At 44.7% G+C, this 17,187-nt stretch overlaps 1 protein-coding gene and 1 long non-coding RNA gene across 10 annotated transcripts; one reads left to right on the top strand and one right to left on the bottom strand.

Moving 5' to 3' along the window:
• The first annotated feature begins 4,840 nt into the window (after nucleotides 1–4,840).
• Nucleotides 4,841–7,847, top strand: LOC124654894 (rhodanese-like domain-containing protein 6). Of its 2 annotated transcripts, XM_047193866.1 has the most exons (8): nucleotides 5,685–5,990; nucleotides 6,084–6,165; nucleotides 6,274–6,356; nucleotides 6,448–6,586; nucleotides 6,805–6,906; nucleotides 6,985–7,133; nucleotides 7,165–7,237; nucleotides 7,369–7,847. In XM_047193866.1, the coding sequence occupies exons 1-8, from the start codon at nucleotides 5,986–5,988 to the stop codon at nucleotides 7,390–7,392; spliced, it is 657 nt and encodes a 218-aa protein (XP_047049822.1). In that variant the 5' UTR covers nucleotides 5,685–5,985; the 3' UTR covers nucleotides 7,393–7,847. The 2 variants fall into 2 exon arrangements, 1 of the variants encoding a protein (XP_047049822.1); XR_006988507.1 differs by lacking the exons at nucleotides 6,274–6,356; nucleotides 6,805–6,906; nucleotides 6,985–7,133; nucleotides 7,165–7,237; nucleotides 7,369–7,847 and having other exon boundaries at nucleotides 4,841–5,990; nucleotides 6,448–6,553.
• A 577-nt stretch (nucleotides 7,848–8,424) lies between these two features.
• LOC124657796 lies at nucleotides 8,425–13,031 on the bottom strand. 8 transcript variants are annotated; one of them, XR_006988851.1, is made up of 5 exons: nucleotides 12,878–13,031; nucleotides 12,689–12,762; nucleotides 10,985–12,568; nucleotides 9,099–10,039; nucleotides 8,425–8,970 (listed from the first exon to the last, which is right to left on the bottom strand). It is a non-coding gene; the product is annotated as an uncharacterized LOC124657796 (long non-coding RNA). The 8 variants fall into 8 exon arrangements; XR_006988850.1 differs by having other exon boundaries at nucleotides 10,985–12,762; XR_006988849.1 differs by having other exon boundaries at nucleotides 12,689–13,031.
• Between the last annotated feature and the right edge of the window lie 4,156 nt (nucleotides 13,032–17,187).

The raw sequence follows: 17,187 nt of genomic DNA on the forward strand, positions 1-17,187 counted from the left end.
CATTGCTATATCCAACACATATGGAGTAGCTTTATTCCTTAGACCATGAGAACATGTCAATCACTAACACTGGAAGAGTACTTTGATGAGATCAAACGTCACGCCCTAATAGGGTGGCTATAAATGTTGATTTGGGTACTATAAAAGTGTTAGTTGAGGCTCATGGATCAAGAGTGGAATTTATCCATCCTGCTGACGGAGAGATATACACCGGGCCCTCTCGGTGATATCACATCGACAACGCTTGCAAGCATGTGAATAGGTCGCAGGAATGTCATATCACGGAACGAATAAATAGTACTTGTCGGTAATGGGATTGAACAAGGTATAGTTGATACCGATGATCGGATCCCGGACAAGTAAAATTTCACGAGATAAAGGGAATTAGTTACAACATTTATGGTACATACAATCACAATTTTCTTCGTTGAATGAGTGGGGGTCATTACGGATCTCTAGATCTTGTTGATGATTATTGATCGGAGAGGTTTCTTGATCATGTCCACATTATTCAGGAACCGTAGGGTGATTCACTTAAGGCTCGTCGATGTTTTTAAGTGGATACGGAACACCGGAGAAATTTTGGACAACATAGGAACTATTTCGAGAATCACCGGAAATTTTTCGGGATATCGGAATAGTTAAAGTGACTGAATGTTAATGTTTGTTAATCAAAATAATTAAAAAAATATTAAATAAAAATAAAAATGTTTTATTTATTTATGGGTTGCTTCCCGTCCTCCTCCTAGAACCTTTGGCTGGTAATTCCCGTTCTTCCCGCAAGTCCACCATATAAGCAATGGCTTAGGAAAAGTCCTACTGAAATTGTTTCTCCACCAACACCAGCATGTCGGTGTGCTGTTGGAGTGTCCTGGTGGATCATCATCTTCCACTTCCCCGCAGGAACAAGGGAGCGGAGTTCATCATCAAGCCGTGTGTGAGGTACGGCCCCTTGTAGCGCTTGTCTTTCTCACGATCTTGAGATCGTCAAGTGATCGACTACATCAACCATGAGAACCGTTCCCGTTAAATTTTTGTCTCTTCGAGGGTGAGTTTATCTCAACTACGGTTTTATTAGTTACTAGCATCTCCTAGATTCGATCTTGGTGTTTTTGTTGTTGCGACCGTAGTATTTTTTTGTTTTCTATACAACGAGCCCATTACAGGTATATATTTTTGGGCGAAAATGGAGAGAGTGGGGGTCAAATCCGTTGAAACCTAGAGCTCTGATACCATATTATGCGGCCTAAGGCCTCGTGGGCTGCCCGATCTCACTTATTTCACCAAGAAACATATGGGGGAGAGGGATGAACACGAAGAACACACACACAAATAACCCGATACAATATGGTTCACTCTTAACAGCTTGAACAACCGTCCCGATAGAATCACTCAAGGAGAATACACGAGGTAGAAATCCCGAGTTAAATACTGGTATGCAATGGATAGAATCACAAGCATACATGAGTAGCAACGGATTAGAGGTCTGAATCGGAAGAGACGTCACAATACTAGAATCATGCAAATGAAATATCAATCACAGAAAGAGTGCCATGATATAACTCGTAAATTTGTGTCTAAGAGAGGAGGTGGTTTCCTTAATCTACTAGGGATGGTGGAGGCATGAGCCTATCCTTCATATCATCAACTCTTGGGTTTCTAGGTGGGAGTGTGAGCTTATATATAGGGAACCACCAAGAAGGAGTATTTTAGGCATACAAGGGGGTAGAGGTAGGTCACATGGGTTGTGCCCAAATCTGGACACGCAGGGGGATTATCCGGCCTTAGTGGGGGCAGATAATCCAACCTGGTAGGGTCGGATAATCTGTCCTAGCAGTGGCGTTTCTTGCACCTTTTTCTCTTCCATGCTTCAATGTCGTCGGCCTTCATGGTGGTCCTTGTTGTTGACGCACATGGTACATCAACGACCGTAGGTCGGGCTGTATCACGGCTGGCCATCGGGCCGTCCTTCCCTGGCGCAGGTCCGACCGTAGCGGGGAACTCGCCCCTCCTCCACTGTTGGTGGCTTGCCAATGACCCGTCCTTCCCTGGCGTAGCCTTCCGCGGCCGCATCCACGCTTACCATGGAGGTGATACGTCTCCAACGTATCTATAATATCTTATGTTCCATGCTAGTTTTATGACAATACCTACATGTTTTATTCATACTTTATATCGTTTTGATGCATTTTCCGGTACTAACCTATTAACAAGATGCCGAAGCGCTAGTTCCTGTTTTCTCCTGATTTTGGTTTCAGAAATCCTACACAGGAAATATTCTTGGAATTGGACGAAACAAAAGGCCACGTTCCTATTTTTCCATGGGCTTCACGGAGTCTGAAGGAGAGACGAAGGGGGGCCGCGAGGAGCCCACACCCTAGGGGGGCGCGGGCCACCCCTTGGCCGCGCCGCCAGGTGGGGACCCCACGTCGGGACTCCACCGACATCGCCCCTTCGCCTATATATGCTCCCAGATGTGAAAACCCTAAAACATCCAGTCATATTCCACGAAGAGTTCCGTAGCCGCCACCATCGCGAAAACAAGTTTCGGGGGACAGAAGTCTCTGTTCCGGCATGCCGCCGGGACGGGGAATTGCCCCCGGAAGTCATCTCCATCGACACCACCGCCATCTTCATCGCCACTGCTGACTCCCATGATGAGGAGGGAGTAGTTCTCCCCCGAGGCTGAGGACTCTACCGGTAGCTATGTGGTTCATCTCTCTCTCCCATGGTGTGATCTTTATGTGATAATGAGCTTTGTATCACTATTAATCTATGTGCTACTCTAGTGATGTTATTAAAGTAGTCTATTCCTCCTCCATGATGTAAAGTTGACAGTGTGTGCATCATGTAGTACTTGGCGTAGGTTATGTTGTAATCTCTTGTAGATTATGGAGTTAACTATTACTATGATAGTATGGAGGTTACTTTAATATGAACTCCGGACGTTGTGGAGCTTGTTTACTCCGGCTTGAGGTGTGCTTTTATAGCCCTACACGATGAATGGTGTTTGTTATCCAACAAGACAGTGTTTAAAAGTAGCACAAGTGAAGAGAAGTTATTTATTTATTTATGTGATCATTGTTGAGAGTGCCCACTAGTGAAAGTATGATCCCTAGGCCTTGTTTCCAAGCATTGAAACCCCGTTTCCAACAAGTTCTGCTACATGTTTGCTTGTTGCCATCTTTATTTCAGATTGCAATTACTACTTACAATCATCCATATTACTTCTATTTCACTATCTCTTCGCCGAACTAGTGCACCTATACATCTGATAAGTGTATTAGGTGTGTTGGGGACACAAGAGACTTCTTGTATCTTAATTGCAGGGTTGATTGAGAGGGATATCTTTGACCTCTACCTCCCTGAGTTCGATAAATCTTGGGTGATTCACTTAAGGGAAACTTGCTGCTGTTCTACAAACCTCTGCTCTTGGAGGCCCAACACTATCTACAGGAATAGAAGCGCGAGTAGACATCAGAGGTGAGCGGCGGTGCCTCCAGATGGAGCAGGTTGATGGGATGGGGAAGCCGGGTGGATGGGAGGCGGCTATCCGATGGCGGCCGGAGTTGGAGATATCCTGATGACCACGGACCTGGAAATTGCTTAGACTTTTGCCACATCATCACTACATATGGGTCCCACTTCACAGGAAGCGGTCAATTCAAGATTAATTTTGCCCTAGTGCACATTGCAAAATATCTACTATATAGTGGCAAATTTATGCATTTTTTTTTGAAAAATGATAGTTTTCCAAAAAAAATTGCACAAGAGTGGTAGTTTTATGCTAAGAATTTCTTCTGATAACCACGGACCAGCAAGCTATGAAGCTAGAAATCCTCTGGATGAAAAAGTAGTACAGTATCATTTTCCATAGGAAAACGCTTTGTTTCCTCCGGAGGTTGCGCACCGCGGCCTCCGGATCTCCCGAGCGACACGCGTCTCATCTGCGTGGACGAAAAGGGACGATAGTGCATGGGGTCCACCTCAACCCTATCCTGTCCTCCATGCTTCCATCGTTCCTCTCACATCTCACACCCGAACGCCGACGCTGCATCTCAGCCACTGGCCGCTCCCATCCCAGCCGCGCGGCGCCGCTAGAACCAGCGCTCCCCTCCTCCTCCTGCCGCCCCTCCCCCACTCGCGCCGCCTCCGACGAGGTCAACTGCGCAGCCGCGAGCGGTGGTGTCTCCAGCGGGGGCGGCGGTGCTGCCGGGGGTGCTGCCATAGGAGGAGAATGGCGCTTCCTTCGGTGGGAGGCGGTGGTATGCTGCAAGGAGAGTCGCCGGTGCATCCCACCGGAGTTCACGCATCGCCAACGAGATCCCTCACCGGACTTGTTTCTAGGTGTGTCGGGAGGATGGTGCGACCAAGGGCTGTCTCTGTGTGATGTTTTTGTTTTATTTTTTCACTATTTTTCCTCCGTGGAGAATAGAAGAGGTGCACGTGGGGTGGTGGTCCTACGTGTCGAATCGGGTGACTCGGAGGTTCGGGAGAAAAAAATGCTCCGGAGGATCCTCAGCAGTATCCTTTTCCATAATAAAAACAATCAAGGGTTAAATTAAGGGTGTGCCTATGTCTCAGTTGACTGAGATTTTCTTAAGTCGCAGTCAATTCAGAAAAGTGCAACTATAGTTCAAAGAAAAGTGCAACTCGATTCAGTTGCACATTTCTGTCAGAAAAGTGCAATTGCACTTTTTAAACAGAAAAGTGCAACTCAAAGCATTTTTTGTAAGTGACTTAGACTTAAGAAAATCTCAGTTGACTGAGACATAGTAAAACCGTTAAATTAAAGAAAGGCAGAGATAGTCTTCCGACCCCCAGTTCCCGTTGTCCTCCCTCCAGGGTTCCATCTCCTCCTCCCGTCCAACATCATCGCCGCCGCCTTAGCCGTCGGCCACCTACTGCTCCGGCCCGTGCCTCCTTGGCCCGCCCCGTCCCTTGTTCCGGCGTGTACCTCCGCATCCCCCTCCACCGGAGAACATCCCCGTGGCCGGGCAGCCGCTTCCCTTCTGCCGCCTTCCTCCTCTGCTTCAGCGCCGACCCGTGTGTGGTTAGTTCTCACTCCCGAGGATGGACCCCCGTCTCATCTCCTTCTTCCGCGATCGGCCCGTCCGGGAGCAGGAGAACCAGGCAGAAGTCGAGATGGGATCCGCCCGAATAGGAGGGGGACGCCTGATCGACTGTCCTATAGAAGAATATCTCGACGAAGATGGCGACCTTGCGTACCGGGTGCTGCTCGCCAACGGGACTCGGATTGGGTACATGCTTGATCCGATGCCACTCGAGGAAGCTCAGGCGGTCATACGAGAGCTGCTGCTGACGGACATCAGAAACGGAAGATATGACTTTTATGACATGCAGCAGCGAAGGGAGCCCTGGGAGCTCCTCCCTGACGCTGATGAGGATGGGGCGTGGGAGGACGCGGCGTTCATGGACCAGGACCAGGGGTTCAGAGCTGCCCCGGCATCTGACGAGGCTGTCGCGGATCTGCAGGAGACGGCTGTGGGCGAGGGGCAGTGCTCGGTTTGTCTGGAGCCTCTCGAGGGAGACGGCGCCACCAAGCTCAGGATGATGCCGTGCTCACATTCCTTCCACGAGCATTGCATCTTCGCCTGGCTCCGGATCAACCACGCCTGCCCGCTCTGCCGCTTCGCCCTGCCCACCAGAGAGCAGGAGTAAAATTATGTATTGTTTGTGGTTACCTGCTGCAGTTTACCGAGATCTTGCAATTGGCTTTCTGCCTCGTAATCTGCCCAAGAACCAACGTTTCCTGTAAGAAATTTATCTGTTCGTTCAGTTAAAACGACAGACAGACGATGTTCTTCTAATATTGATGGATTGCAAGAATATGTAAGAGACACGGATTGGCAAGTGCCATGTACCAAATGCGGAGACACTGCATCCTGATATTAGACAATACAGTGACTTGCCATTGTGGATAGAATAGATGAGCATACTGAGAAGCTACGTGGTAAATCAATTATGATGTATGTATGACCAAATCTTAGAATTAGTCATTGCTTTGTAGTTTAGGCACAATGGGCAAGCAATTTATTGAACTACCTTGTTGGTATTTTCAGGTACTGCGCAGGAGGTATACGCTGTGAGATGGCCTCAGCTTATATCCACTCCAAAAGTGAAGGCTTTGAGAATGTTTTTCAGGTAATCTGCACCCTCTGGTCGAAAATTTGCCATTCCGGACATCTGCAGTCTTGACCATGTACTGTAGTTTGCATGATTTATGATAAATTCTTATGATACTCGTTTTAGTTGTACGGTGGCATCAAAAGATATTTGGAGCAATTTCCAAATGGTGTCTATTTTGATGGAAAGAATTTTGTACTTGACAACAGGTTAGTGCCTTACACAGTGTGCTTTGAACCCTCAAATTATCCTCTTTAGCAGTTCCTCAGGTCCTTGACTTGTTTCACTATGGTTTAACAGAATATATGTGGGAAGCCTTAAAGACAACAAACTTGGAACTTGTTTGATATGTGGTTTTACTTTTACCTATGATGACTACTCGTCCCGGTGCCGTTGCAGCCACTGCAGAATGTTGGTTCTAGTGTTCTCCACATGTCAGGTATCTAAGATGTTACATTTTATATTGCCTTTTTGCAAAACAATGCTGCTAATTAGCACCTTAACTTCAATCCTTGATGTCCAACCTGACCTGCCTCTGCTTGCATGGTAAACTTCATTCCTTGCTTTCCAACCTGACCGCCACTCATGTTAGATATCTAAGATGGCTGCTCCATGCAATATAATCTCTCTGCTAAATCTTCTCATTTTCTTCTATAGGATTGTACCAAGGCCGAAGAGCTCAAGGACCAGCTGGGCTCTGGCCACCCCACCTTCATCAAGCCCATGTCCCACGGCTATGCCACCAAATCAGACAGTCTGGTATGGCAATAACGTTCGCTGCTGGTCTGCCAAATTGTGATTGATTCTTGGCTGGTAATTTCTTGCACTATCTGCCAGAAAATCCTGTTGAACTTCAGGCAGCATCTCCCGGTGCATGATGAGATCATGGTTTTGGTGGATGAGATGAATAACGATTTTCACTTGTTATATTCCTACAAAAACCACAGAACTGACGGCTGCAACCGTAGGATTAACCAGTGGAAAGGGTTTGCTGCTTTTTTTTTTTTTTGTGAAAGGGTTTGCTGCTAAGCACGAGTTGGCTGATGGTGACTGCTTGGTGTTCCAGCTGATAGAGAGCAGAAAGTTCAAGGTGAGGTTCAACCTGTTCTCCGCACACGATTTTGGATTTTTTTAAAAATTTTCTTTCCAAAAGGAGGCAAAGCCCCTGGCAAACTTCGATTTTAGATGGGCGTTTGAGAAAGAAAATGTTGCTCCCAACAGCATGGTTGGTACACAGATTTATAAAGAACCCAGAAAAGGAAGATACCTTTGTTATGACATGCGGCGGCAAAGGGACCCTGAGCTCCTCCCTGATGCTGATGAGGATGGAGCATGGAAGGACCTGTCGTTCACGTGCTGTCCCGGCATCCGACAAGGCCTTGGCGGACCTGCAGGAGACGGCCGTGGGCGAGGGACAGTGCTCAGTTTGTCTTGAGCCTCTCGACGCGGGCGATGCCACTAGTTCAGGATGATGCCGTGCTCCCATTCCTTCCATTTGGATTGCATCTTCGCCTGGCTCCTAGTTAGCCCACTCAGCCGCTTCACGCTGCCCAAAAAGCCTAGGACTAAGCTATGTATTGCTTGTTAAAGAGACTAGCAATGGCTGGCACGGCGGCACGCCGCGCCTCTGCTGTGGCTAGTCGATGATAATTGTTGTTTTAAATATGGAACATGGAAATAGTAGAGGATGGTCCGTAAAATGCCATGGATATGTTATCTAGTTTATTGTAAACACTGCAAGAACAGAAACAGAGTTCTGGTGCATGTCTTGTACGGCGTACCATGTACATTACATGGTCGAGAACTCAAATTCAATGCTTGGAATAGTGTAGGTAGATGACCAAATTAAACAATAACAACTCATGCCTTTGATTAAATGACCAAGAATCAATACCTTCGGAAGCCTATGTTTCTTGACTTGATTCAGTGAGTGAAGCTTTCATGCAGGATTATTGAGAGTGGAATCATTCAACTTGTGGATTTGGTTATTTACAATTCAACAAAGTTAGGATGGATATCATATAATGTCTTCTTAAGATCAAGAGACATCATGTTGCACATCGTCAATATTCTTGAACTGAACATCAATCTCTTACAGACTGGGATTCTGAAAACATAACTGAACATCAATCCTAGAATTCTGAAAACATAACTGAACATCAATCCTAGAATTCTGAAAACATAAGTACATCAAACTCATATAGCCCGAGATTCTGAAAACATAAGTAGAAACAATATAAGCGTCAGAATTGAAAGATTCTAATAACCATAGGCTTTTTTGCCTCTAGCTCACGAAGCTAGATTTTCAATTCTATTTGTCTTCTTATTTTTAAGATGAAAATGTGCTTATACATTATTGTCACTCGAGTATTACAATCGATTACAAAGGTTTGATCACACACTGCTCAACACTCTACCCAACAATCATACTTGAGGCAGAGAGGCTGCACAGATTGGAATTGATCTGTGTTAACCACCGTCTGGCTCTCTGAGACTTTGTCACAATGCTCCTACAGCCAAAGTTCACGCTGAGTTGCATGCCCTGTAGTACCTCAACTTCTGCTTCTTCAGCTCTGATTCGTCCTCTCATCGGACAGGCTGCGTAGAAGTGACACTTCCCAGGTGATCCCAGCCAACCAGTCCAGCGCTATCAACCCCAGATTCATCAATGAAGCAAGCATCGGTGTTAGCCTTTATAAAACCTTCAGGAAGTGGCTTCTAAGCTAGAGAGATTTGAGTCTTCTGATGTGTCCCCGGTCTTGGTATCCTCAAGGTTGCAGTGCAACCCAAGTCCACCTTCGTTTTGCCTTTTGGGTCATCTCCCTGTTGTTTTTCAAAAGAGAATCAGCATAAACAGATAGGAAATTGAGCAAGCTTTGCAGAGAAATTTTTCTATCACCATCCTGATTGCAAATAATATGTTAGCATCGAGAAAATGACCAGGACTATACTTGTGTAGCACTATTGCAGTTCGCCCATCATGAAATGCCATCTTCTGTTGTGTGGGCTTCATTAAGTTAAACTTGGGCCCCACTCTAGCCTCCCGGCTAATAAAATGCCATGTTCTTAAATGGTCGACACTCGGGTCATTTCATTCAGGTAAGAATATGCCTCATGCCTTCGTTCTATTTTCACAGCTTGTTGTCACTTACTCAATAGTCAGTATGAATCTCTTCAAAACGGTGAGTAACGAAATAGGAAGACCAGAAGCACCAAGGGCAGCATATTCGAAGAACAAAAAAATCAGTATGATACTAAGAGAAGTGGTAAATCAAATGAGCAGAATGTTACATACAAATAGGATGTGGCGCTCCAAGAAAACAAATATCAAGACAGGTCTACCAGTTCGGTAATTGTTCACCAGCTAAATGGAATGCATAATTTGCAAGAGTGTCTTCTCTCAGTTCCTTATTTTTGTACTAACAAACAGAAGAACACGTAAAGACCTCCTGTGACCTATACATATTTGTATATCAGAGAAGGAGAAAACATAACCCATTTCTCCGCCCATTGGAGGTAATAAATAAAATAGATTCATCAGGCAAGATATAAACCATGCCCTGAATTTTCCGTGTTGCAGGGACTCAATTCAATATGCATCTGTAACAGTATAACACCTAACCTGGAAAAAAAATGATCTCTATGATATACACTAAGATATTCAAGAGTGGACGCGTGTTAGATCTAACTCAAATGACATGACTCATGTGTACATGGAAGCATGATTTTTTTTCCAGGTATTTCCTAGCTGTTTGAATGATCAAAAATGGGTATTACCTTGACTACAACCAGCCAGTTAGCAAGGTACTACTCTGAAATGAGATATGCCACATGAATGATGTGAGGACAGTACACCATTACTTGCATGCCTGCAGACATCAGTAGCTATGACCTGTCAATGCGGTCATTGTTTTGGTAAATTGATAAATCAGGCAAGTCATACACAACAAATGAACTAAAAGCCACCATTGAACAATAAACTAATTGACTCTACAAACATTGGTACTTCTGGAAGGACCAGTATTCCTGGTTACTAACAGTCAAACCTATAATCAAAGCATCGTTATATAAAATTGGTGTGACTGAAAAATAGCACACCGAAAGAAATATAAAGTGGTTTATAGGAAACATGATCTAAAAGCCATTTTTCATATAGTATACATAAGCTCACATAAGGAGACATTGATATTCGAGGGGGCGAAAATTGCATAGATATTCAGTTATATAAGTTATATTGATGCCTTTTTGCAGAGCATTTGTAAAAGCTCATTATCACACAATCCAAGCTACACATTCAGGCCGTACTTCAAGCATCCTTGAAAAAGTTTCTCTGGTCTATAATAGATGTTTGTCCAGTAAGTATAGTGTCTTTTGACAAAGAAGATCTTGAATGCATCTCTTATTGAGTGAAACTGCATAAACATAATATCTTTCAAAATTATTTTGTAGACTGTTAATAAATCAACTCCTATCCTTTCAGGAAAAATCAACTATGTTATTGTCTACTTAAATTTGATGGGTTTCTATAATACTGCCGTCCAATACTAAAACATATATATTTGGAACATACATCTACCCACCATATCAATTAGTTGGCTGCCTTATCCTATGATCATGAGCATAAAAAGAAAAAGACAAAAACTTTTTTTTTCGAGAAAACGCAATGACATTGCGTTTCTTTTCATTGCAAAGAAGGAGAACAGTTTATTACAAGGTCACCCTCCAAGGAGGGTGAAGAACATCCAGCTTATAACAAAAAACTAGTGTACATCCCAGTCTAAAAAGACAAAAACTTATCAACCAGTAAATAGGAGAGGAATAGAGATAGAGGAATTACCTAAGAAAACTACAAAGCTGTATGTTTACTCCATCTAAAAAAACTAAGCTAAACCAGGCAGCCATCTATTCACATTATGTAAAATCTTGATCCAGAATAATCATGCCATTGAGCTAAAGTATACTTGCAGTACTCTATCTTCAGTAGAAGAATGAAAACATGAACAAAACCAGGAGTAGCATTAAGAACTCTTTTCAAGTATCTCGTGAACTTATTAGCATCCCTGATTATCTGATCGAACATTATAAGATAACAATAGAGAGAACAGTTACTCATGGCCATTTGATAGCATAGTGCCATCAGTGAAAAACAGAGAACCAAAACAACAGAACCCACTTATTTTACCTGTAAGCTGCATATGGTTTGGTCAACACATAGTGACACTCTCAGCGGGACACTATTTAAGCAGTAATTACCGAAGGAACATGGTACAAAGTCACAGTCAATTGAATCTGCAAGCATGTAAAATTTGCACAACATTTGTGTTATATAAACTGTTGCCTAGAACCCAATACATTAAATTTTATTGGACAGCTTTCTGTTAAATACATATCCATGTCCAACAATTACATCTGACACAAAAGAGGATCTCCCATTGTAAAGTAGTGTTGTATTAAACCATGATATAGATCCTTGTAGTTTCCTAAACTGAAAATAATAAACTGAGAAAGTGGACAGCTAAAGTTACAGCTAAAAGCATGATCATCTGTCCCACATAGGAGAATTTGAAATATAAACCAGAAACTTTGCACGAATAACTAAACATATACCATTTAGAAATGAAAGCTCACATAATGACTTGTAGAAAATAGGCGGAGAAATGTAAGATGCATATGTCTACTTGACCATGACATGAGAGTATCTATTTATATACTTGATCTAGATATATCCGATAGAATTTGTAGTTGGTTTATGTAGACCCTTTCAATTATTTAGTGCTCTCGTGTGATATTTTTATTGCACTAATTTGACATTACCCATCATTGACAAACATAAGGGTCTGGAATAATAACCATGGCTGCATACAAAGTGTTATTTACTTCAAAAGCATTTATGAATGTAAAAAAAAAGATCATTGCAGAGCGTCATGAAGGGAGAAGGGAGACATATGATTGCATGCAAGATGTTCATACTACACAAATTATAGACCATACTACTAAATTATTAAGCATTATCCAACAGACTTTGTTATACTGAAAAAAACGGTGCAAATGCCATAACACTTGCTGTGCTTAAACAACCACACCTCCCACGCCTTCGACACCTCCGAGCATCTATTTGACAGCCTCAAATATGAGAAACTTCTGATTTTCTTTCAAGTATGAAAATCTAGGGTGCAAATTAAATAGGCATGATCTAGTGGCAGAGATATATAAAAATCTAAGACGCAAATCCGATAAACAAATCATTAGCAGTTTAGTTTTGGTGGCTAGACCTGTAGGCAAGACATCTCTTGACAAGAAAATTTATTCTCTAGAGCAAAGCAAATTATTCAGTAGCTATGATTGGAGTGGAATACATTAGCATATCTTCAACAGCAAGAAGAGGTCTATGAGACAAAGTCGGTTGTCTGAAACATGAAACCTGAGAAGAAAACACATCCAAACATAAGCAAATGATTAAGTTACAGATTACTGAATCCCATGTTTTGGAATTATGTTAATAGATGACATTCCAACCAAATCCAAGATATTTTTCGCCAACCTATCTGCATTATGACCTTCACTCTATTTACAAGTCATGGAGCAATGCGTATTAATCCAGAGATAAATGGATACCTATTAATTCAACATATCAGAAGATTGCTTTAACAGCTACCCAATGTCCAGATCAAAAACTACAAACTGAAGGAAAGGTTGAGCACTATTAGATCAAAATTGTTGCTATCTTTACCATTGTTGCCTCTGCAGTTCTTTTTCTGTGCTGAATCTTGGCATCACGGTAGGTATTGCATATACAATACGTGTCCTGGCGGCTGGGCACCGCCCAGCGACGGCGCTGCCTCCGTCGTACTCTTCCTCCTGCACCCCATATGATCGGGTCGGCGGCTTGCTGCAGCGCGCGCCGGCGCAAAGAGCCGTGCACGGAGACCATGGAGAGGGTGGGCCGCCGTCCAGGTGAGGAGCTGTGTACGGGGCAGGACCGAGCCGCACACAGAGGAGCTCGGCAAGTGGAGCCCACGGCGGGGAAGGGCTCAGGCGGAGAGAGCTCAGGCAGAGGGTCGTCGGGTAGAGAGATGCGGGGGCTGGGGAGGCCGGTGGAGATGCATACGCCACCGGTGACGTCTTGTTGTCGCCCGGAACGCTTCCGGCCGCTGCCTCTCCTCTTTCTCCTGGATGACCACAAAGCCAACCACGATCAGGTGTAGATCCCCTAAACCATCAGAAACGAAGACAGTCCACGGCCGAGTTTTGACGAACCTTCCGCCGGCGAGTGGGAGCGGTTGGAGGCGGCCGAGAGACGCCGGCTGGAGAGGCGGCGCTAGGGTTCCAGACTTCCAGGAGAGGCGCCGCGATTGGGGACACGGGGTAGCTATGACGGCGGGGGAATCTGCTGGGGCGACCGCGCAGGCGATGAGCCGGCCGGCGGCGACGGCATAGGTCGGGGGTGCCATGTGGTTGGAACTGGTCTAGGAGAGATGGAACGCCAGAAGAAAAGTCTGACAAGAGGAGTGTTTTTTAGAGCCTTCGGGAAGGTCATGTAGTTAAAGCGGTGATGTGAGAAACCGTAACCATGTGAGATGCCAGGACAGGAAAAATGTTACACGCATCCGGAATGCTTCAAGTGCAAAAACAACACAGCAGTAATCATCACCTTTACTTATTTCTACACTCCACCGAGAATGCACACGCACAAAAACTGACCACAAAATCACTACGTGTCCATCTAAGGTTAATTCAAAAAATATATCAAAATTTTGAGAAAAATGAAGTTGGTTACCCTATAGTATTGTACTTATACATATATATTGCAGATTACCGAGATCTTGCAGTCGGCATTCTGCTGCTCAAGAACCAATGTCCTCTGATCGTTGAGTTAAAACGACAGACGATGTTGTTTACTACTGGCACTGGATGCTTTATGTATCTTCCATAATAGAGATGGATTGCAAGACATTCTCTTGGTTGGCGAAATTTATGGCCTCCAGAAATAAGCTAACAATTGGCGTGAGAATTCAGAACTTACAAATCATAATTTCCCCCAATGATCATCTCAATATGTAGAGCTTTTTTGAACCAACAAAACCTTGGATTAAGAACAGAAAACATGATGAAATTTACTAGGACAAAAAAAGAACTGATAAAAAGTTGTTAGCTCATATGCAGAAAAAGCTTAGTAGTACTATATGTTGGGGTTATGAACATTTAGACCTATACACCTCCAAAAGAAGCCCTGAACTGCATGATACAACAGCTGGTCAATTTCATAAGAAGCTGCAAGCCCGCAACTGATAACAGATTAACAATACACATTGATCTATTCGCATATCTCCGCTGGACAGTACTATTTCTTCTTTTTTTTAGAAGGGATTTTCTCCTCTGTTCCATACGTATGCATTAGGCTTGTTCAACTGACTTGATCATGTAAGAAGCCACGACAAGTGTTTTTTTTTCTGAGAATTGGTGACAAGTGTTTGTTGCGGTCAGAAACCCACCGGCGAGCAGCGACGGGCAACACGGTAGAGCCGGGAGGCTCTCATGACTGCGGCTGGCCCTGGTCCCTCCGAGCGACGGCCCGCAACGACTCGGCACGCACGTCCGATGCTGGTGCAAGGGCGTGCCACCTGACCTATACCTGGTCAGGAAGGTGTTGGATTGTGCCTCGCTCAGTTTCCTGCATGGCATACACGTAAACATTAAATACGAGCCTCGATCGGCTCTCAGGTTGTCCTGTGAATCGGCTCAAGGAGCCGATCCACCCATGATCCGTACGAGGTGTACGAATATATGGTGGTCCTGCTTGATCAAAATAAAGCTACAACGACCTACTACGATTTAGGGTTTTCACCGCATAATCGGAACATCCTACTCGTGATTGAGCCCGGCGGCCACGCACGGTGATCGTAAACCGACCCTAGACAAGGCCTAAAAACCAACACGAAGTTGATCCCCGGAACATCCTGTCTAGGACTAGCAAACTACACCCTACGCGCCACTGGATCCTTCAACCCGTTTGTAAGGCCTAACTATGCAGATATTAAACTAATCCTTGAAGAACAAGGAGCAATCATGACGGATCGGATCTACTAAATAATGATCAAGCGGGGTGCCGCCCTTACACCTAAGATAGGCGTAAGGGCGGCTAGATGTCTAAGGGTTGCACGACGAAAGCATATGATACTATGAAACAATGCTAACCCTAACACATCTATGATAACTACGTTGCTCGCCATCAACAAGGCTTCAACACGAGCAACGCATGAACAGCGAATAAACTCTGTCTTGCCTAGATCGCAAGATGCGATCTAGGCAAGCATGATGCTTACCTGGAAGAAACCCTCGAGACAAGGGAGTTGGCGATGCGCCTAGATTGGTTTGTGGTGAACATGATTGTTTTTTATTTCATAAACCCTAGATACATATTTATAGTCCGTAGACTTTCTATCGTGGGAATAATCCCAACCGGGCACGAGCCAGACTCTATCTAATCGACACGTATCCTACTATATTACAGATACACGGGCAAACTAGCCCAAACTTTGCATATAAGGCCGATTCATGTATTTCTTCCATGTATATCCTTCAAGCCCATCTCCAATCGCGGCCCACCTCTGATCCGGTCAAATTCTGGTGATAACACATGCCCCCCTGGTTTTGGAAATGACAATTCCAAAATCACTCTGTTTCTCTTCGTCGGGTCATGTCGTAGCATCTTGCCTTCTCGATTCATCACAAATCTAAAAACCCCTCTTATTAATGAAGGAGTGCTTTTATTTAATTTTGCCGATAGTCAAAGTCAAACACTCCCCGAAAGAGCCGATGGCATCACATCAGCCTCTGCAATAAAACAAGAGTAAGGCCAACCTAATTGCTCCTCCAAACGGTAACCTGCGACCTCCATCTGAGAAAGCTAACTCAGATCCCCAAATCGCCGCCCAAGCAGCTCCACGAATCTCAGATCTCAACCGCGCCGTCCCAATTCCTCAGCGCATCAAATGGCGGAATCATCCAACGCCAACGCCATGGTCTTCGGTCTGCAGGTAATCCTTAACCGCCTCTTCGTCATTCGAATCAATGTTAGGATTAAACAGCAAACACCTGAATTAATGCTTTATTCCGTTATCAATTTTAGGTTTCAGACATCCTGCTGCCACACCCCTCTCTCCCAAACTCTATGTGTCTTGGCCCCCGTTCTTCCGAGAGTCCCGCTCACCTAATCTCATGCGAGGCCAATAGAATCCCCTTCGTGAACCAGAACTTAGATCTGACTTCCTGGGCCGACTGCCTGCGAGCCTGGCCTAATCCTCCCGAAGGTTGGGTGGCATGGTACAGTAGAGTGTCTAAAACACACTATGCTACCTGGGACACGATAGGGATAGCCGATGCCTTGTCATTATCATTGTCTCCTCTTGAAAAGAATGAGAACATCCTGAAAACCATCGGCTACTTTTGGTCTGATGCACTGAATTGCTTCATGTTTGGCCATGGCCCCATGATACCAACTCTGCTGGACGTGGCCATGATCACAGGCCTGGATATTGCATCCCCAAGCCCCTCTGCCTTTAAATTGCCAAAGGTTCCTTTCACCCTTTCCTCTAAAACAGAGTGTACAAGCTGGGGCGCCTACCTCAGGCGCTATATGAAAACCAAAGGCCCCGTGATAGAAAGAGAGCACACGGCCTTCTTGAACTTCTGGCTGGAGCACTTCATATTTTGTGGTCCTTCACTCGCCCCAACCAAGAATTACCTTTCCCTGGCCTATGAGCTCGCCAAAGGTACCCAACTTGGCCTCGGAAAACTGCTCCTTGGAGAGGTCTATCGATCTCTTCAACTGATGTCCGTCAAACTATTCTCCCAAAGGACAGTCAAAACAGGAGGCCCCTGGTGGTTTATTCAATTATGGGCTCAGCTGTATTTTCAAAACCAGGTCCCAAACTTCCCACCTTTGGCCACCTGCACCTTCCCAGATGCAAATGGGAAGGATATCCGATGCACCAGCTATGGTCAAGCTCTGTATAGTCTTCCAGGCAGCAGGCTGATCCC

This window comes from Lolium rigidum, chromosome 5, assembly GCF_022539505.1.
Source record: "Lolium rigidum isolate FL_2022 chromosome 5, APGP_CSIRO_Lrig_0.1, whole genome shotgun sequence".
NCBI classification, from domain to species: Eukaryota; Viridiplantae; Streptophyta; class Magnoliopsida; order Poales; family Poaceae; genus Lolium; species Lolium rigidum.

What these genes read in the sequence shown, in the direction of transcription:
- LOC124654894 (XM_047193866.1), top strand. An exon ending in AATTTTGTACTTGACAACAG is followed by an intron (nt 6,357 to 6,447) that starts GTTAGTGCCTTA and finishes ATGGTTTAACAG; the next exon opens with AATATATGTGGGAAGCCTTA. An exon ending in TAGTGTTCTCCACATGTCAG is followed by an intron (nt 6,587 to 6,804) that starts GTATCTAAGATG and finishes TTTCTTCTATAG; the next exon opens with GATTGTACCAAGGCCGAAGA.